Source organism: Triturus cristatus, chromosome 5_1 (genome assembly GCF_964204655.1).
Source record: "Triturus cristatus chromosome 5_1, aTriCri1.1, whole genome shotgun sequence".
In the NCBI taxonomy this organism is placed as follows: domain Eukaryota; kingdom Metazoa; phylum Chordata; class Amphibia; order Caudata; family Salamandridae; genus Triturus; species Triturus cristatus.
Genome location: NC_140587.1, coordinates 670,216,853 through 670,237,869, shown reverse-complemented (window position 1 = coordinate 670,237,869; position 21,017 = coordinate 670,216,853). Strand labels below are relative to the sequence as shown.

Genomic DNA, 21,017 nt, shown 5'->3' with positions numbered 1-21,017 from the left:
CTTCAATTTTAGACATAAAGGCATGGGGCATGATTTGGAGTTTGGCAAAGAGGTACTACGGTTATACCGTCTGCCTTACTTTAAGTGCATTATGATATAATGCACTTGTAATTTATTTATTTATATAGTGCTTGAATTGACCCCGGAAGAGGTATCTCTGCGCTTCGGACTGGCAACAAGGAGAGCTGAGGGGCTGGAACAGAATCAGAACAGAAAAGGATAGTGTTAGAGTGCTTTCTAAATTGGAGGTGGTCAGGACATTGTCTCAAGTGAATGGGGAGCTGATTCCAGTAAAGAGGGCCAAGGTGGGAGAATGCCTTCCCACCCAGCCTGGCTTTCCTAACTAGATGCACCACAAGAAGGGATTTGGTTCCTGAGCGGAGGGACCTGGAGGGCGCGTACGGCGTAAATTGCTTGGCAAGATAGGCAGGGCTGAGGTTGTATATGGCCCGGTGTACAGTGCAGCAAACTTTAAACTTAACCCACTCGCGTACTGGGAGCCAGTGTAGCTGACGGAGAAGAGGGCGGGAGGCGGTCCTGGCGGGGGTGTTCAAGACCAGTCACGCCGCGGTGTTCTGGACCACCTGCAATCTACAGAGCGAGGACTCGTTGGCTGAGACCAAGAGGCCATTGCAGTAGTCCAGATGGCTCAGTATGAGTGCCTGCGTCGGGGTTTTCAGAGTTGAATCAGGAAGCAAGGGAAAAACTCGGCGTAATAGGCCCAGCATATGAAAGCAGGAGCAAGCTGTCTGAGCAGCGTGCTCCTTCAGCAGTAGCCGCTTTTCCTCTTGTGGAATGTGCCTTAGGTAGAGGCCACAACGGTTTTTGAGCTAGTTGGTAAGCCAATTTAATGCTTGACACAATCCATCTGGCAATAGAGCGTTTAGATGCTGCAAAACCTGTACGGACAGCACCATAGTTTACAAACAGTTGGTCAGACTTTCTGATAGTCTTAGATTTATCCAGGTAGAATTTGAGAACTCGCTTGAGATCCAAAGAATGTAACGCCCTCTCAGCTGGCGAGGAGGGGTTGGGAAAGAAAGTTGGTAGCGAGATAGTCTAATTTACATGAAACTCGGACACCACTTTAGGTAAAAAAGATGGATGAGTCCTCATAACCACTCTATTAAGGTGAAAAACCGTGTAGGGTTCTTTTGAGCAAAGGGCTTGTATTTCACTCACCCTACGTGCTGAGGTAATAGCTACCAAGAAGGCTGCTTTCCACGTAAGGTGCTGTAATGTAGCCTTATGTATGGGTTTGAAAGGTGGACTCATAAGCTTTGAAAGAACCAGGTTCAGCTCCCAAGGAGGCGAGGGAGGCCTTATTGGGGTGTAAACCTATTTGAGGCCCTGCAAAAAGTCCTTCACCACTTGTAGTTTAAAGTATGAATGCTGAGAGGGAGAGCACCTATAGGCCGTAATGGCCGCCAGGTGCACTTTGATGGAGGAAAATTTCAATCCCGCCTTAGCTAAGTGAAGTAGATAAGGTAGAATAATAATAATAATAATAATAAAAGGGATCTTATCATGCGCAAACATAGCCCAATGGGCGTCAAGGCGCCTAATTCCAAATCCAGCTCATAGCAAAGCCCCTGCAGCTTAACCTGTGTAAGCTCTAGAAAAGCACCACGTTTTTAGGGCCTTTTTAAACAGCGCTAGAGAGGGTAAGGTCTTCATCTCCATCGGCAAGATGTTCCAGAGTTGTGGAGCAATGACTGAAAAAGCCCTGGCTCCCCATCTGGTGAGCTTAAAACGAGGGACAACAAGTTGGAATAGTCCCGAAGAGCGCAAACACCTTGTGGGGTGGTAACGGGTAAGCAGGGAGCTGATAGCGCCTTTAGATCCATCCTCGAGTGCTCTATAGGTCAGACACAGAATTTTGAAATAAATTCTGTGCTGAATAGGCAGCCAATGGAGGTCTCTCCTCGCAGCAGTAGCAGAAGAAGCCCTGGAAAGATCCAGGACAAAACGTGCAGCAGCGTTCTGCACGATTTGCAGTCGATGTATGAGGCCCTTGTTGGATTCCATGTAGAGAGAGTTGCAATAGTCCAACCTGGAACCAACAAGGGCGACTGCAATCTGCTTGCGTGCTTGAAGAGACAGATAGCTGCGAATTCTGTTGAGCGTCCTGATCACGCCCCAGCAGGTCGAAACAGTCCGATTCACCTGTAAGGACATCGAGAGTGAAGTATCGAACACTACACCCAGATTTCTGGCAGATTGAGAGGGAGTGGGGCAGGTGCCAAGAGAGGAGGGCCACCACTCACTCGACCAGATATCTTGGTCCTTCCCAAAGATCAAGACCTCAGTCTTGTCGCCATTTAGCTTCAGGGAGTTGGTAACCATCCAATCTGCAACGTGTTGCATACAGGACCTGAAGCTAAAGGCAGATGTTATGACAGAGGACTGAGTGAGTGAGACCATGATCTGGGTGTCATCGGCGTATGATACCACCTCCATCCCCTGCGATCTTACTAGCCTAGCAAGGGGGGCCACGTAGATGTTGAACAGGGTCGGACTTAATGCCGACCCCTGTGGCACCCCACATTGCAAAGACTTTGCTGGGGAGAGGTGGTTGCCGAGCATCACTCTCTGTTCCCTATCAAGGAGAAAGGAGTTGAGGAGACCCAGAGCCGAGCCAATGACACCTGCCTCCCTAAGCCGAGATGTTAGAATGGCAGGAGACAGAGTGTCGAATGCGGCTGTGAGGTCCCATAGCACAAGAACAGTAGTTTGTCCAGCATCAACCTTGCGTCGGATGTTGTCGACTACAGAGGTGAGGGCAGATTCTGTGCTATGATGTTTTCGAAATCCATGCTGGGTAATGTCAAGATACTCCGAAGCTTCAAGAAAAGAGGATAAATGGCGATTCAAGTGTGCTTCTAGAATTTTAGCAGGTGCAGGGAGCAGAGAGATGGGTCTAAAATTTTTCAAGAGGCCGGGATCGAGTGAAGGCTTCTTAAGGAGCGGCTTCACAATGGCCTTCTTCCATATTGATGGAAAAGTACCTTGAACAATTGCCTTGTTCATCACCTCAAGTAGGGGAGGAAGGAGGCTGTTCCTACACTCTTTTAGCTTTTTGAGAGGCAATGGATCTAGTGGAGAGGAGGATTTCGTCTTGTCTAGAAGAAGATTCAATCCCTCCAGAGACATAGAAGGAAAAACAGAAAGGAGGCTGGAAGGGACTATATCCAGTGTCTCAAAAGAACTTATGCCGGGAGGGAGATTTTCAGCCAAGGAGAGACGTTGTACTTCCAAGGAAGTATGAATATCAAGGATTTTTGTAAGAAAAAAGTCTGCAATGTCGTCACAAAGACGTTGAGAGCTGACTACGGGATCTGGAAGTTGGAGGGAGCACAGCGAGTCAGCAATTTTAAAAAGCTCCCTAGAGGAGGTGAGTGAACTGGTAAGGTTGGAGAAGTAATCCTGCTTCTCCATTATCACTTTCTGCTTATACTCCCGTAGAGCAGACTTGTGGGCCTCCCTATCCATGGGATCCCAGGATTTCCTCCATCTCCTCTCACTGCTTCTGCAACCCTGTCTTAATACTCTAAGATGGTCCGAGAACCATGGCGCTGATGGTTTTCGCCGGGCTACATATCGCAGGGATGCAGGGGCAAGTTTTTCTACTGCATTAGTGATGGAATCCTGCAGATCTTGTGCTGCCTCATCCGCGTCTTTTAGGGAGAGAGCCTCTGGTGTAGGAACAAAAGGAGCAAAAGCCTCATTCGTAAGGTTTCTAAAATTTCTTCTAGAAACGAAAGGGGTAGTCCCTTTCTTAGTCGAATGAGAAGTAGAAAAGGCTAACTGCAGAGGAACCGCAAGATGATCTGTCCACACCAACGGTAAAGGTGTGCCGCTGGAGAGTCTTAGATCATTAGAGAAAACCCCATCAAGGATGTGACCTGCTATGTGAGTAGCATTGGTAACAAGCTGAATGAGATCACCAGCTCCGAGTGATTCAACCAATGATATAGTATCCTTAGAGTGAACCTCATCGAGATGGAAATTGAGGTCACCTAAAATGGTGAAGGAGGGCTTTCCGAAGTAAGGTTCAAGGATTCTCAATATGTCCGAGGCAAAATTAGCTCTGTGACCAGGCGGCCTGTAAGTCAGTATACCCGTAAAAGAGACTGAAGGGGCACATGTAATACAGAAGTATAGAGCTTCAAAGCGATCTTGGGGCGAGGAAAGTGGATTAACCGTACATATCAGGGAGGATTTAAAAAGAATGGCAATGCCTCCTCCTCTACGTTTAGGTCTATCATGCCTATGTAAGGAGTAGCCCTCAGGAATGGCTAGAAGAAGGTCATGACCCGAGGAGTCAGTGGCCCAGGTCTCTGTGATAAAAACCCAGTCTGGCTGCCTTTCGTCCACAAAATCGTGGAAGGCAAGATTATGTTTGATTAGCGAGCGCGCATTTAATAGAAACCCAGTGTTATGAAAAGCTGTGGACCTAGAGGAAGAAGAACAGAGGCTAGTAGAACAGGTGACAAGGGGATGGGAAGAGGAAGAGCAGGCCGTACAGCGGCGAGAATGTAATAACCCCAGCGGAGTAAAACAATGTAGAGAGGGGCATGTGGGAGGTCTGAGAGCCAAAAGCGCAGATGAAGAATAACGCATAAATGTCTTACCAGGGAGCGAAGGTACGAAAACCGGGTCCAGCCCGACCTGCAGCCCGTCCTCAGCGCGGACGGGCGCAGACGGGCTGAACTCTGGCGTAACTCCGGCGGAAGACCGGCGACCCCGCTGCGCGATGACGCTGCGCGTCTGCATGACTGCAATATATGGAGGTCGAGCCTCCTAGATGAAGACTAGAGCGCGAAATGGATCGCTCCTCACGCAAGATGGCCGCCACCGTGACAAGGGCGAGGGACCCGCAAAAAATGCGGTGAGATAGTCCAATTAGAGTGCAAGTTGAGGTGACAGCAGTGCAGGTAAGCAAGGGCAATTATTAAAAACAGGGAATACTTTAAAAACGAAAACGAACCAAATATGCAAAACGGGGGTTTAAAAACAGCAGTAGCTGTACACTGGCTAACACAGGTTAGCCCTCCACCCACAACCAACAAACTTATAACATCTATCAATAACAAAGCATCAAAAATACTCACGCTGCCTGCTTTTTACTGAAAATCACAAACATATGGCTCATATCACTCGAAGTCCTGTGAGAATGAGGTACAGTAAGTTGGCACTGAAGTCGGCACTCACAGTCTTTTTAATATCAACAACCTTCTGGAAATGTTCATTGTTGACTAGTTCGCTCTATGAAAGTTATATATTCCGCATCCCAGTCGTTCACCTATTCCTGATTAATATTCCACATCTGATATGATGTATGTTAAACAGACAGTATTCATTCATAGGTATGCAATATTATTATAGTAAGGCACTTTATAAAGATATGATCACAGGCAATTTAAAAAATGAATATTTCTTGCAAAACCGGGTGTACAATTCCAAGTGCGTTTTTAGAAAACGATATCCACAAAGATCACGTTGCTTGGTCAACACTAACTTTTAGCTCTGTGAGAGGACAAGAATCACTTCCTCTTGACCTTTTGTAGGGTTATATTGATTTTGAATACACCATATGTAAAATCTCTTCCACTTACAGAAGTAGGAGTGCCTTGTAGAAGGTCTCCTAGCTTCCTTCAATATGGTCATACATTCCTGAGGAAGGTCTAAATGGCCATACTGGAGGGCTTCAGGAGCCATGCTGTTAAGCTCAGTGAGGGAAGGGTGGGATGGTAAATCCTCCCCTGCATCTTGGTTAGCAAGTCCGGCCTGCATGGCAGACGCCAGTGCGGGCGGGTCGATAGATGAAGGAGATCTGGGTACCACCACTGCCTCGGACAGTCCGGTGCTATCAAGATCATCTTGGTAGCTGAGTGTTGCAGCTTGGTCACCACTTTCGGAATTAGCGGAAGAGGAGGAAAGGCGTACACAAATGTCATTGACCAGTCGATCAAAAGGGCATTCCCCATTGACCCTGGTCGATAGTACCTTGAGGCGAAGCCTCGGCATTTTGTAATGCTTTCGTCCGCGAAGAGATCCCCACTCCTCGAAAATGTCCTCTAGCACCTCGTCGTTGAGGACCCAGTCCTCTGGATCTTGAAAATGCCGACTGAGCGAGTCTGCTTGAACGTTGAGCTCGCCTGGCAGGTATACCGCCGTTATGGAAATGTTCCTTGCCAGGATCCAGTGCCATAGGGATTGAGCCTCCAGCGAGAGAGTCCTGGAACGAGTACCTCCCTGCTTGTTTAGGTAGTACATCGTGGTGGTGTTGTCCGTTTGTACTAAAATGGAACTCGTTCTGATTGAGGGCAGAAAAGCTTTGAGGGCGAGATGGACTGCCCTGAGCTCTACCATGTTGATATGATATAGCTTTTCGCTGCTGGACCAAAGGCCTTGGGTCTGCAGAGTCCCCAGATGCGCGCCCCACCCTTGGAGCGATGCGTCGGTGATCAATGTTTGCGATGGGGGTTCTTGATGAAAAGGAATTCCAACCCGTAGATTGATCGGTCTCATCCACCACCTGATCGACTGCCTGGCTGTTGTTGAAAGACACACCTTGTCCTCCCAAAGAGAAGTCTTTTGGTCCCATTTGTCCTCTAGATCCTGTTGGAGAGGACGCATTCTTAACCTGGCGTTGGGCACTAGGAATATGCAAGATGCCATGGCCCCTAGCAGGGATGATATCTGTCGTGCTGTGGACAGCTTGTTGACCATGATACGTTTGCCTTTTTGAGCGAGGGATAACTGTCTCTCCTCCGAAGGAAACACTTTTCCTACTTCGGAATCTATAAGTGCTCCTAGGTAGTGTATCCTTTGCGTTGGTTTGAGGGTGGATTTTTTGTAATTCACCCGGAGCCCCAATCGGTGAGAACGATTTAGACAGCGTGTCAGCTGTGAGCTTACACTCTGGGGTGATGGACCTTTTAGTAACCAATCGTTTAGATAGGGATAGACGAAGACTCCTGCGCGCCTCAGGGCAGCAGCTACCACCGCCATGCACTTTGTGAACACTCGAGGGGCTGATTTCAGGCCAAATGGTTGAACCTTGAACTGGTAGTGGGAGGTTCCAACCACAAATCTCAGGTATCTCCGATGACGTTGGCAGATGGGTATATGAAAGTACGCATCTTTTAGGTCCAGCGAACACATCCAATCGCCTCGACGGAGATGTGGATATATTTGGTGGAGTGCTAACATGCGAAACTTCTCTTTTTTTATATGTTTGTTGAGTGTTCGTAAATCCAAGATGGGTCTGAACTCTGTTTTTGGACCTCTTTTCTGTATCAGAAAATACCTGGAGTAGACTCCTCTCCCTCTCTGTGCTCTCGGAACCCTTTCTATGGCCGATTTGAGAAGAAGGGTAGCCACCTCCTCCCGTAGCATCTTGAGCTGATGATTCGAATGCACTGGGTGGATTGAGGGAGGAAGACTCCTGAAACGAAGAGAGTATCCATGTCGCAGTGTAGTTAGAACCCACTTGTCTCAGATGATGTTTTGCCACTCTTGACGATGTTGTGAAATACTTCCTCCCACTGAAGCGGTGGACGGCGTTGGAGGAAGCGATCGCTCATTGTTTGCCTTGAGCTTTGTTACCGCTATTGGATTGGCGGTTATTCCCTCGTCCTCTTGATGATCGACGAGACTGGAATTGCTGCTTTTTCTGCCCTTGCTGGTCTTGGTTCTTTTGCCAGTGAGGGGTTTGAAGGTACGCCTGTCAGATCCCTTACAACGGCGGAACTCCTTCCTCTTCTCCAGACCCACAGCTTTCATGGTTTCAAGCTCTGATTTCATTCGAGCCATCTTGTCGTCGGTGTGTGAGCCAAAAAGAGAAGTTCCAGAAAAAGGTAGGTTGAGAATCCTAACTTGAGCCTCAGGTTTAAGAGCCGTTAACCTCAGCCAAGAGGATCTTCTGGCCGAAATGCCATGGGCGTAGGAGTGAGCTGCCAGAGTAGCTCCGTCTGCTGCCGCACTTATAACTTGATTGGAAACCAAGCTGCCCTCCTGCAGGATCTCCTTAAAAACCTTCCTATCCTCCTGAGGAAGTCTGTCTGCGAATCTTTGGAGAGAATCCCAAAGCGCTCTGTCGTAGCGCCCTAAGAGCGCTGAGGCACTAGGAACCTTTAAGTTGGAAGCGGCCGATCCACATACTCTTCTACCCCAAGAATCTTGAGTCTTGCTCTCCTTGTCCGGAGGGACTGTAGATAACAACGCAACTGAGTGTGTTTTTCTAGCGGCCGCCGTGATTACAGAATCAGGAGGAGGATCAGCTTTGAGAAACAGAGGATCCTCTGGAGCAGGACGATATTTTTTAAGGATTGTTGCCGGAGCCGACTTGATGGTAGCCGGCGTTAGGAAAACGTCCATCACTGGTTTTAGCAACCCAGGAACCAGAGGCAACAGTGGACGAGCCGCCGTCCTTTCATGAAAGGTCTCAAAGATGACTGAGGAAGTGGTTTCCTGAACAGGCATAGGAATGTTCAACTTGGCCGCTCCCCTGCACAAAACCTCTTGAAATGTGCTGATGTCATCCACTGGAGAAACTCGAGATGGTGGCGTATCTGACAGTGTGGGGGAGTAACTTTTCTTGGAGGAAAGACTGGATGAAGAAGATGTAGGAGACCTACGCCTTCGTTTCTCAGACCGCACCGCCTCTCTTCTGCGAGAAGTGGATCTCGATCTTCTCCTGGACGAACGTGAACGAGAGCGTCATCCATAATCTCTTTCCCGAGAATGAGAACTTGCTGGTCTCCTTGGTTGGGCAAGGTTCCTCAATCTAGCCAAGGAAATGCTCACTGCATGTGCCATAGAAGGTATACGTGGTGGTATGGACTCAGGTAGAAATCTGGGGGGGACTTTGTCCCAGAAGACGTCCCTCTTCCTGCCTTTGGATTGTCGGTGACGCTCCCAATTGAGTTTCTGCTGGTCGAGGATGCTGTACTGGGGAAAGAGGACCTGAAGAAGAATTCACCACTTCTGGGGATCTGGATCTTGAAGGAGACAGAGGAGATCCTGATCCTGCGGAAGCCGATGGAGAAATGGAAATAGGTGGTGACCTAGATGCTGAACCATGCTCCGATGCCACATCAGGTGGAGATCGTTGTCTTGACGTCTCCTATGCGGAGACCTCCGTCTCGACGCTGACCTGGACGTCGATCTAAGTCCTGACGTCTCCTGAAGCCCCACAGCGGAGGACTACCTCGACGGCGATAAGCCTATCGCCGGAGATCTGGACTTCGACGCCAACTGGATAAACGGCGATGAGTCGTGCCTCGACGTCGAGAGCCTTGTCGTCGACAGAGGGCTTATCCTGGACGGATGCCTAGAACCCGACGGGGAACTTCGCCTCGACGTCTGTATCCTCGCCGTGGATGGCTGTTTTGGCGTCATGGATACTTTTGTCGACGGAGGCGCCTTGCTTCGACGACGATCTTCACCTCGACGTCGCTGATGTCTCCAACGGTGATCGCCTGTGCCTTTCTCTCGACGTCGATCTTCGTCTCGACGTCGCTGCGGACTTCGACGGCGACCGTCTGTGCCTTTCCCTCGACGTCGACTTCCGCCTAGATGTCGACTACGACGCCGAACGGTGATGCTTCTCCTTTGACGCCGATCGATGCTTTCTCGACGGCGATGCTTTTGACGACGAACGTCTGCGTTTCGCCGCCGGGTCTTGCTTCGAAGCTGACTTTCTCTTGGAAGCGTGACCCTCCCTCGTCTCCTCACCTCTCAACGACGATCCCGCCGCTGGAGACTTCGACGCCGAGCCCGACGCCGATGGAGAACAAACAGGGATCAACTGCTTTGACGTCGACCGCATCTCAGAAAGGCCATAAAGCCTAATCCTCTCCCTTTCTTTCAAAGTCCTCTTTGAAAGGTTTTTACAATGACGACAGGAGGCAGGAGAATGTGGGTCAGGTAGACAAATGATACACACATCATGTGTATCCGAAGTAGCCTTCTTTTTACCACAGGATTGACAGGCTACGAACAAGGAAGGCATTTTTGACAGAAAAATGTTAAAAATCTGTCAGGAAAGTCAGTAAATGCTTCACCAAACAGGAGAATTTTTTGAATGAAGCAAAAAAAAAAAAATCACCAAAAATTGGTAAGTTCTTGACTAGAAAGTCAAAAAAGAAGAGAGCTGAATTCCAGGGTCCTGACTGAAGGAGCCGGAAAGAACAACTGACCCAACTGTCACCCCTGAGGCATGATGGGATCTTGGGATCAGAGCTGCCTTAGAGGCACGGTGCCAGTTTTTATCTGTACAAGGCTTTTCAGTCTCTATGGTATTGTATTACAATGCAGCCTGCAGGCTAACAATGTTTTTTTATCTGTGTTTGGCACAGTGTTTGTTTTAATTTCTCATGAGGTTTGTCTCATTAAAAAAAAAAAAAATGTTTTTAGGTGCATTTGTATACCTATGGTGTCTATTTAGATATTTATATCTATCTGGGAATGTTTACATTCATTATTATTACATTGTCTAGCCTACTATGGGGGCTGCATTGGTTTGGAAAAAATAATATGTGTTTATACATTAACAGAGCTGTATATATATGTGTTTTTCATATATAATTTTTATTATTTCCGGGGTCCCCGCACATGGGCAGGAATATTCAGTGCTTATGACTATTGATGAGGATCCCCCGGAAGAGAACCACAGGTCCTAAGGAGGTTGGCCAAGGGAGCAACATGGATATTAAATAAGGTAGGGCTCAAACAGGAGCCCTGAGGTACTCCATTGGTCAGTGCCATAGACGCCGAACAATAAGGACCGAGCTTGATGGTCTGGGAACGGGAGGATAGAAAACTCGTCATCCACTGGAGTCTCTGAGTCCAATATCCTCCAGTCTCCTGAGCAATATCTGCTGTGAGACCGTGTCAAACATGGCAGAAAGGTTCACCAGCACCAGAATCATAGCTTGGCCACAGTCTAAGATCATCCTGATGTTATCTGTGACCGCTAGCAGGGCTGATTCTGTGCTGTGTTTGGTTCTAAAGCCTGACTGGGAAGAATCTAGGCTGTCAGTGAGTTCGACATGGTTAGATAGATGTTTGTTGATGTGCTTTTCTAGTTTTGCTCAGGAGGGGGAGTAGCGAGATGGGACGGAGATTGGAGAGATCAGTCAGGGGAGCTTTGGTGTTCTTGCGGATAGGCATAACCTGTGCTGCTTTCCATTCCAAAGGAACCTGACCCTCTCTCCAAGAGAGATTGAGAAGAAACTCTATGGATAGAGACAGTTGACAGGACAGGGAGGCTACGATTTTTGCCGGGATAATATCTAGGGGGAGCCAGATTTTACCGAACAAAGCGATGCTTCTACGTCTACCGCGGTCAGAGGGGGAAAACTCTCTAACAGCTGGAGGTTTGCATGTTCTGGCGGGTCGGATGCCATGGCAACCGAAGGCTACTTCCCTGACGAGACAATCTTGTCATAGATGAGCTCTATTTTCTGCGAAAAGTGTTGTGCGATGTCATTGCAAAGAGATAGTGAGGGGGCCTCTAGATTATCACAGGCCTTGGGATTAATGAAGGACTGAAGGATTCTGTAGAGAATTTTGGGAGCATTTCCAGCCTGGGCTAACTGGGATGCGATGTGAGCTTTCCGTGCGGCCTTTATGTTTTTGTGGTAGCCAGAGAGAGTAACCTTGAATCTATCTTTAGCCCTCTAATCATGGGTGCTACGCCAGTGTCTTTCTTGTTTTTTGCATAGTTGCTTTTGAGCTCGGAGCGGAGGAGGAAACCAAGCTGTCTGGGGACGCTTAGAGGAGTTGGGGAGTGATTTCAGTGGTGCGAGCTGGTCTATGGCGCAGGTGACAGCAGAATTATATTTAGCAAGAGCATCCTCTATATTATGAGGTACAATGTCCCAAGGTGCCAAGAAGGAGGCTTGGAAGGACTCCGGAGAGATTTTCTTCCATTGTCTGCAAGTAAAATGAGTGACAGGGCTCGGGCCCTTCATCTCCCTGGGACCCTGGATGAGGAATTCGATGGATGCATGATCTGACCATGTCAACAGCTGGGGAGGTTCACACAAAATGCTAGAAGAATTAGAGAAAATGATATCCAGTGTGTGACCTGCTGTCTGTTGGACCTTTGTTGAGCTTAACTAGGCCCAGCAGGGCAAGGTCTCCCAGCAATAAGAAATTGTTGGTCGAGATCACATGGGGAACTATTAGTTCAGTAAGTTGGAGTGAGAATTCGGCTAACGGACCTGGGGGCCGGTAGGCTAAGGTCCCCTTCCAACTGAGTTGCAATAGAAGGTCTATCCGAAAGACCAGAATTTCAATATTAGCATTGCATCGCTGCTCCAATGAGGTGACTTTGATGCTGTCCTTATGTATTATAGCTATCCCACCCCCCACCTTAGGCTGTCTATCCATTCTTATAATCCTGTAGCCGTCAGGCAGGGCTATCGTGATAGCAGGAGTAGAATAGGGCTTAAGCCACGTTTCCGTCAAGAAACCAAAATCCGGCTGTACGGAGGTAAGGAGATCCCATACCTCGATAGGGTGCTTAGGCAGGGATCTAACATTGCATAGCACACTTTTCCACCCTGGTTTGGAATTGTGAGAAGGTTTCACTGAGTCATTGATAGGAGAGGTGGCAAGTTTAGAAAGGGGAGGATGTTTGTTGTGGAGAGAGCAACGGGGTTCCTCATAGCTAGGAGCAGCCTGTGTAGGAGTACCTTAAAACCGGCAGGCTCGACAGGAAAAAGGACCCTCTAAGGTTGGCCTGGTCCCAGGCCGACATAGAGGCAGGGGTCTGTTCTCAGATCTAACAGGTCCTTGCTGGTATAGGACAGGAAGGGAGTCAGGCCCAAGTCGGGGGCGAATCGGTCAGGGAGTGGACGGACGCAGACGGGCTTGCCGCCGGCCCGCCAGCTGCGCGTCTGGTGGAGCATCTGGTTTTGTAGAGGGGGTTGAGGCCGCTAGACCGCCAACCTCCCTCGCAACCGGAAGTGAGTCAAGTCTCCCTCCACTCAAACGAGAAAATCTCGATGTGGACCGGGCAGAGATGACCTCAAATGTACAGTGCCGGTAAACAAAGAATTAATTAATGTGCAGCAAGAGGGAGAACTATTTGTAAAAGCATTATGGTACAGGAGTTAAAATATATACAAGAACTGTGCAAATAAGCGAAAGAGTAGAATCGCACAGAGAATCTCTCATTGCGAAGAGTGTCGGCTTTACCTGTGGACCAGATTGATGAACTGAAGGCAGAGATCCGTTTGATGAAAGGTGAACAGGATATCTGTCACATTGTGACAGAGTACCCATCTACCAAACTCTAAATCAGCCCCATTCACTGGATTATGGTTAGTTGTGCCTAGAGGTGGTGGGGGCAGGCAGGCAGAGGTTTGTAATGGATGCTGTTTTTTTAAATTTCATGTAATAGTATGCTTGAGTGAACTACTGAATGATTTAGAACGGATGTGACTTATCTTGCTGATATTAATGACTGCTATGGTTTGTACTCTGAAACTGAATTTAAAAAAAGTGTTGCATTGTTCACACAGTCTTACCGTGCCAGCACTGTAACTGCAGACCCTTCTTTCTGGAGCCATACACTCTCCACCATTGACAACCAAGATCTGTTGTTGGACAGATATTTTATATTTTGTCTGGATGGCATGTTTAAGGTCAGCTACCCTACAAAGGAGAATTGAAAAAAATGACAAGTCAATAAATAACACTTTTCAAACCAGTAAAGCATGCAATATTGTTATTAAAGTTTTTTTTTAACGTTCTACTTAACAAGTCGGCACCTATTACTGTAAATCAGAAAAATGTGAAGCAATGATTTAAGGAACAAGAAGAATAACAGTTGAAAGACGATTGATTCCCTGTACGACCATCTTATCACCTTAATGAAAAAGTCAGTAATAGTAACCTCCAGCCAACTATAGACACACACGTTCTAACTACCAGTTTGTATGAAAAAACATACACCAAAAACGTTTCCAATTTAGATAAAAGAGAAGACTTGTTTTAAAGTCAACCAATAAATCCTCTTGTATTGTCCGCTGTTCAGACTGCAAGACACAGCTAGTACAGGAATACTTCTGAAATCTTAATCTCAAGTGACTATGGCCATTTGTTTTATTGGGTGATTTGCTTTGCTGACACTGTGTGTTTGTGCAGCATCTGTGAAGGAAGGGGGGGCAATCTAATCACTGTGCATAAACTGCATAAACTGGCACAGCACAAATGATGCATTTGCAAGAAGGCACAGAAAACTTACCTCATGAATATCAATGATGCAGAATGCATTCTCCAAATACCTGTGAAAGGCTACAATGCAGAAATGAAGGAAAGCAAGACTAAGGGCAGCAGACCTTCATCTAGCATTTGCAAGGTGCTGGTACTATGACCCTGTCCCTTAGAGTGGGACGGTCACTATACTATTTTAAATAAAGGAATAGCCTTTGTGAAGTGGGATAAGATAGGCTTCACCAATCTCGGGGGTGTCTGAGCGGGTACCCATGTACAGGTGTTTCGAGAGCTGCAGGAGCAGTTTCAACCTTCTCGCACCCAGCTCCATAAATACCTGCAGCAGCAACATGCCCTTTTGGCCAATATTTCCCACTGGCACCCAGGAAGCTACATAAAGGTGTCATTGAACAGATTTACTGCTCCTTGGTCATAAACTCCCAAGACCACTTCCCTAGGATGAGACAAAATGGGAGGGTTGTAGGGGGAAGATTGATGATGCAGAGTAGCGCATGGCTAGAATAGCCCCTCAGGAGTTGGCTATTTCCATGCACCTTATGCTTTTCAAGCTAAATTATCTACACATCATTTACAACACCCCCCCGCGGTTTCACAGAGCTGGTAGGATCCAAATGCCAACTGCTTCTGACCAAACTTCTTTCATGTGGCCTGGTCCTGCCTGAGGCTGGTTCCCTATTGGAAAAAGAATAGGGAGAGAGCTCTCATCACTCCTGGACCGGCCTTTTGATCTTACTCCTAGGCAGGGGCGTAACACAGCCCCCCGCAGCCCCCGTGGTGCGGGGCGCCCCGAGCTGCAGGGGGCCTCCTCAGCACAGTGCTCAGGCCCAATAGCTCCAGATTAAATCCAGCGCGGGCCCCTCCGTGTGCGTGGCAGGGGGGGTCCCCTTAACTTTTGTTGTGCCACTGCACCGAGGGTTGGGTTGCTGGAGGACGTGGGCAGGCAGAGAATGGAGTGCATCTTTATTGGGGTCGCAATGCTGGTTGCCAATGACAACATCTCCTGCAAATGGAAGTCTCCGATATCGCTCCCCATGGCGGAGTGGCAAAGTGGGATGGACAGGTGTGCTCAACAGGAACTCCCATCTACGAAGCAACCGGAAACATGAGACAATATGGGGCATATAGTGGGACTATCACTGGCTGGGAGACGGGACCAACTAAGTTTCAACTTTTTAAAAATACCAATAGACTTCTTATAATGGTGTTCATTTTACTGACCTCAATCGGATGGTAGGCAGAGTAGAACTACTTGGTTTTTGATGATAAGAGATCCAAGTTACACTCGGATTGTCGCAATGGGTGCATACAAGGTGTGCTATCAGAGCACATTGGGGGACACAAGAACATAAAAACTTCAAGTAAATAAATAGTTAAATGATTATATCTGGAGCAAGGCAACACAATGCAACGGAGACAGGGTTTGCACACCCTGGAGAAGGGAGAGGATGTGGCCTAACAGCTAGAGTGGTCGACCTCGAAGCAGGGGAACCGGGTTCAAGTCTCGGCAACGACGCTCAGCATCCTGTGATTTTGGGAAAATCACTTAATCTCCCCGTGCCTATCAAAAATGAATGTGTCCGACGGTAACGATACTGGTGGTCATGTAAAGCGCTCAGTTAACTGATATCTTCAGAGTTTGTGCTATATAAAAACTCCCAAAAAGAAAAAAAAGCCAGGCTTGCAGACAGGAGCACTAAGTAGTAAAGCATGGAAAGCAGTCAATATTTCTTTCAAGAACTTGGAAAATATATCTCCTTTAACAATAATGCTGATCTAAATAAATATAGGTTTGTCTTTGTTCAACCAATGACTCTGGCCAATGGCTGCTGTACCCTGAATCATGCCCAGCAGTCACAGTGGGCTTGCGTTTCACAAAGAAATGTTAACACTTTGAAAACTAATGCAATGAAATGTCCAATTGCAAAAGAAGTGTTAGAAATTATGACATTTTTGCTGATGCACTAAGAGGCCCCATTGCCTCTACATCATTAGGAGCCATCTACATTTTTAGGAGGCAGCGACATTCTGTGTGATACTGTGCGTTGAATCAGCCACATTTTAATGAGACACCTAGTAATTGAAAAACATCTTTGATGCACATCCAGTGAACAAGGACTGAAGTATCCCATGTTAAATAACAGGACTACCACTTAAGGTTTACTCCAGCTAAAGTGAATATGAGTACTTGATTGAAGAGCGATTTCCATACAATATCCTGTAGAACACTTAATAGGGCAGACAGGATTGGAGTCTCCTGGACACAAAATATACTGGATAAGTAATACAAATAAGACATCAAAAGTAGGGCAGCATAGTGCAACTGTGGGAGGGAAACCAGGCTGGCAGAATTCTACACCCTGTAGTATAGAAAACACAATTCAAACTTTCCAATAATTTCTGATAGGGTCACTTAGTTACTTGGCCAAAGGATACCCTGGGTCGATAGCGTACCACTGCCTGGTGCTCTAACCTAGTCTGACTTGGAAGGTATCAGGGGACGAGTATCCTCTTAGGACAGGCAATGCTTACTGCGCAGAAGTCCTGGTAGGAACAGCACATCATCATCGGTGCCCCATGTCACTGTGTACTTTTGCCTTCCAAAAGAAACGGATTGTTTCTGCAATTTCTACTCTCAACTCGCCACTGGCAGCCTCGCTCAGCTGTCAATGTTTGCTTTAGCATAGTACAACAATCATACAACATAAACACAATGTTCAGTCAGTGCTATGTCCTATAAAATGAACAGCCTCTTTATACAGTCATGACATGCAAGACAATTACATTACGTTACTGGAAAGATACACATTTATTTGACTCCTGCTTTGAAACTGGCAAAAGTAGATTCTGGAAGCACAAATTTGCTGAAAAGGCGGGTAAAGCATTCATATGTCTAACCAAGATGTTCAAAATGGTGTATAAGGTTCATTTACACAAAGCCATTACTGTTATTGTGAATGGTGAAAGAATTACAGAGTTGTGAGCTTGGATTGCATTAATGACAGTCGTTCCTAAATAAAAATGTGTAGATGTAAGCAAAATTGAACCATTTGTGACCATTTATAATGTGTCCAGACTGCTGCTTTATTATATGCAAATACACGCATAAGAATGGAAGCAAGATTTATTTTATGAACAAAGAAGGTACCCAAAAATGCATTATTTGAAAACATTGACGAATATTGCAGATGTTTTCAAAACTATCCTGTAATTTGCTTGCTTTTAAAATAAGAAGTACCCATAAAATATCTGAAATTTTGAAAAAACACCAAAAGGAAAGGCATAACTACTGTGCATTTTAAGAACTACTTTAACATTTCTCTAAAGCATCATTTAATGAGACGTGTTTGATGCATACTGATGTTAAAAAAAAAAAACAAGCATTTGCAATGCAATAGGTCTCGCCTTTGGGACCTTAAACGTTTTTAAGCTATAAAGCACATTATTCTGGGTAAAGCGATTATGGTATTTTACTGACCTCTGCTGTTCGTTTTCTATCAAGACATTTAAATTGAGGCAGTTGCTAGAAAAATAAACAAGCATTGGCATAGCCAATAGGCCTCACCTTTGGGATCTTATAAGTGTTTAGCTATGTACCACTTTTTCCGGGGTGCTACAACATCTACTGTTACTTCACGTGCCATTGGTAAACCAAAAAGGTTGGTCTTCCATGCTATTTATTGAACAGTGGAAATGCAATTTATGCCCAGATAAGACAAGTCTTCAACGTAAAGGAATTGAAATGAATAAAAATAGTGTTACTCAAATAATGCCTTCGCTAATTGCACCAGTCGGTGATGCAATGATAAACTAAAAAGTTCCAATGAAGGATCAAAACATAGGTAAGATTCCGCACTTTATAGGGGCGTGGCTAAGATGTGTCTCGCTGAGGCTCCGTGACTGGGCTTTCACCTCGCCCGGTCTCACCGAGTCTGGCTGGTTCTGGCCCACATCCAGCAATTCCTGGTAGCGTCCGGCGTCCAATGCCCACGTTTAAACTGCAGCGTTGTCCTCACAGGGGCTGTACTCCGGAGTTTGCTGTGAAGAGGGGGCGTCGGGCATAAGATGGCGCCCACCCGTCTCGTAACTCACCGCCTCGAATGTTGAGCCAGAGGATCCCCTGCAGCGCCGCATCGGGCACCCGGCACCAGCGGAGGAGATGTGGACAGTACGGGTGCATCGGAGGAGGTAACTTCGGACCTCTGATCCTGAGGGAGCTGCCTGGGCCTTCAGGGAGACGGCGGGTGCCCAGGTGCGGATGGTCATCGATGCCGGCACCCTTCTACAGCTTCACCCGGCGAGCGGCGGAGACGCCCCCCCCTGCTTGGGGACCACTGAGGACGAGTCGCAGCCTACATGTTGAGGAGCGCCGCCACCGCCTGTATCGGCCGCAGGGGGCACTTCTGCTATCGGCCTGGGAGTCCGCGTGGTGGACTCTCGGAGGCCCTGAACTGTCGCCGGCTGCTCTGGACGTGCGTGAATTGATGGACCCCGGGCGGCCGCTGAAGCAGAGGTGAGCCCACGCGACGGTGGCGGGGACTTGGCGAAAAGCTATATACGCCTCGCAGATGTTGCTGTGATTTGCGGCCATAAGGCGGCCTGCCTGACCCTAAGATGGCGACCCATCGCGCTTCTGCCTAGCGGCCTGCACTGGAGCACAGTGGGCCCTGGTGGCTGGGGCGACGATCGCTGGGGCCCAGAGGCTTTACCCCGGCACCAGACTTCACCACAGCGGCCCGCCTGGACTTTCTGGAAGCTGAGGGGGGCAGTGGAGGACCAGCTGTGCGCTGACCCTGATACCGCCTTTTGCTACCACGCGCTGGAACTGTGCGGCCTCGCGGCCGGGATTTCACCGGTCCGGGCGGGAAGACGTGCCATGGGGCCCCCCGGGGACAGAGAAAGGGTCGGGGCCCCCACCTGCAGGAGAGGCCGCTTGTATACCTGCAGCTACGGGACACCGGCAGCCTCCATTATCGGATCAACCACACAGATTTGCTGCACCCCCGCCTGCCCAACGGGCGGCACTTGCCTGCCGGGGCGCCTGACGCCCGCAGTCGACTCTCGGACATTTGCATAGACCACTGCGCAGTAACGGGACACAGCGCCGGGGGACCCATCATTGGCTGGGACCACACCTCACCCTGTTAACAGGTCTCGTTCACGTGGCCCCCAACGGACAGCATGGGCAAACCCAAAGCGGCGGCGCCGGTCCCCGCGGCTGCATCGGAGGCTCCTACCAACCAGTCCAGTGGCGCCTCCAAAGCCGTAGGACCGTCGGAGGATACCTCTCTATCAGCTAAGCTAGACAAGGTGCTGGCGGCAATAGAGCAGTCGAGGCTCTCCATGAACACCAGCTGGGCACCCTCACTATGGACGTCCGCCTCCTCCGCGAGGACCACCGTAAACTATCGGACAAAGTTTCAGACAACGCGAGAGCGGTCACTGACATCCAACCTATGGTGAAGACACACCAGGACTCGATACGCACCCTGATGGGTCGCGTGTCCACCATGGAAGAACGCATCGATGATCTGGAAGGGCGGTCGCGACGCTGTAATATCCGCGTTCTTGGCCTGCCGAGGGAATCGAAAGATCTGATGCAGTGGAGTATATGGAAACCTGGACCAAATCATTCACTCCCGGTGCTGAACGCACAGCGTACTTCTCCATTGAAAGGGCGCACCGTGTTCCAGCGTGTCGTCACCAACCGGGAGCCCCGCCGCGCCCAATGCTGGCCAAATTTCTACACTTCAGAGACCGTGATGCGGTGCTCCGGGCGGCCCGGCAGGCAGGACCGCTCCGAGTCGAGAACAACACCATCATGCTCTTCCCCGACTACTCCCGAGCGGTCCAGCGTCAAAGGGCATCCTTTTTTGAGGTAAAAACAGCGCCTACTGGCGGAGAAAATACAATACTCCCTGCTTTTCCCGCCCGCCTTAAAGTCATACACGATGGCGTTACTCACTTCTTTACGACCCCAGAGGAGGCGCATGACTGGGCGGACCAGAACTGTACCGCGGGCCACTGAGAGGAACGCACTCAGGAACAACGCGTGAGAGCAGCGGGCCCCAGAAGACAACGTTCACGAAGACGAAACCAACCAGGCGCTTCCGCATTGCTTCCGCATACCCTGGGGTCCCCGGACCTGGAGCATAGTTCAGAAGAGACGCCAGGCCCTGAAAGCGGCAGCGGGCCTCTGTACCGCCTCCCCAGCAACAGACCTTGAACGAGCCCTCCAATTTACATCAGAGGAGGAGGGGTGGGGGGACAGCGAGGCGACACAGTCCGGGGTGGACTCGGAGGCTCTACCCTCGGTCACCCCGCGAACGGCAGATGACCTGATACGACTGGACCCTTGCAACATGTTGAAAATTTAGGGCGAGGGGCGATGCCCTCTACATACTGATACTGACAGCCCCCGCACTGCATGCGCCTTCCCACCACCTTTGGGCATACTCTTCCCAAATGCAAATAGGCAGGCCAACAGCCAGCCACAGATTGCGCGCAGAGCCCACATGTTGAGACCCTCGCGGACACGGGCCGACATCGCTATATTACGTTGATGCTCTTGCACCCATTGAGAGCTAGTTCGGACGTATCGCCTCCGACGATAGGTCCGCCGCGTTGGGGCAGGTTATTTTCGCCCCACCCCAGTTTCCCCTTCCCCTTGTACACACTTCTTCTGCACTGTGTCCTAGTCCACAAGCCGTTGAGCAGCTGCACTAACATCCTAGGGGAGCAGGCATTGGGAGAATGGGTTAGAA

The 21,017-nt window shown here is 48.7% G+C and overlaps 1 protein-coding gene across 9 annotated transcripts in view; it reads right to left on the bottom strand.

Annotated features, from left to right (window-relative positions):
- The window catches only part of RB1CC1 (RB1 inducible coiled-coil 1), a 666,167-nt gene that overhangs the window by 517,590 nt on the left and 127,560 nt on the right, over nucleotides 1-21,017 (bottom strand). For all 9 annotated transcript variants that reach the window (XM_085605628.1, XM_085605635.1, XM_085605627.1 and 6 more), the window contains one exon: nucleotides 13,548-13,674. In XM_085605628.1, coding sequence (XP_085461754.1) covers nucleotides 13,548-13,674 — 127 coding nt within the window. The remainder of the gene's footprint in view (nucleotides 1-13,547; nucleotides 13,675-21,017) is intronic.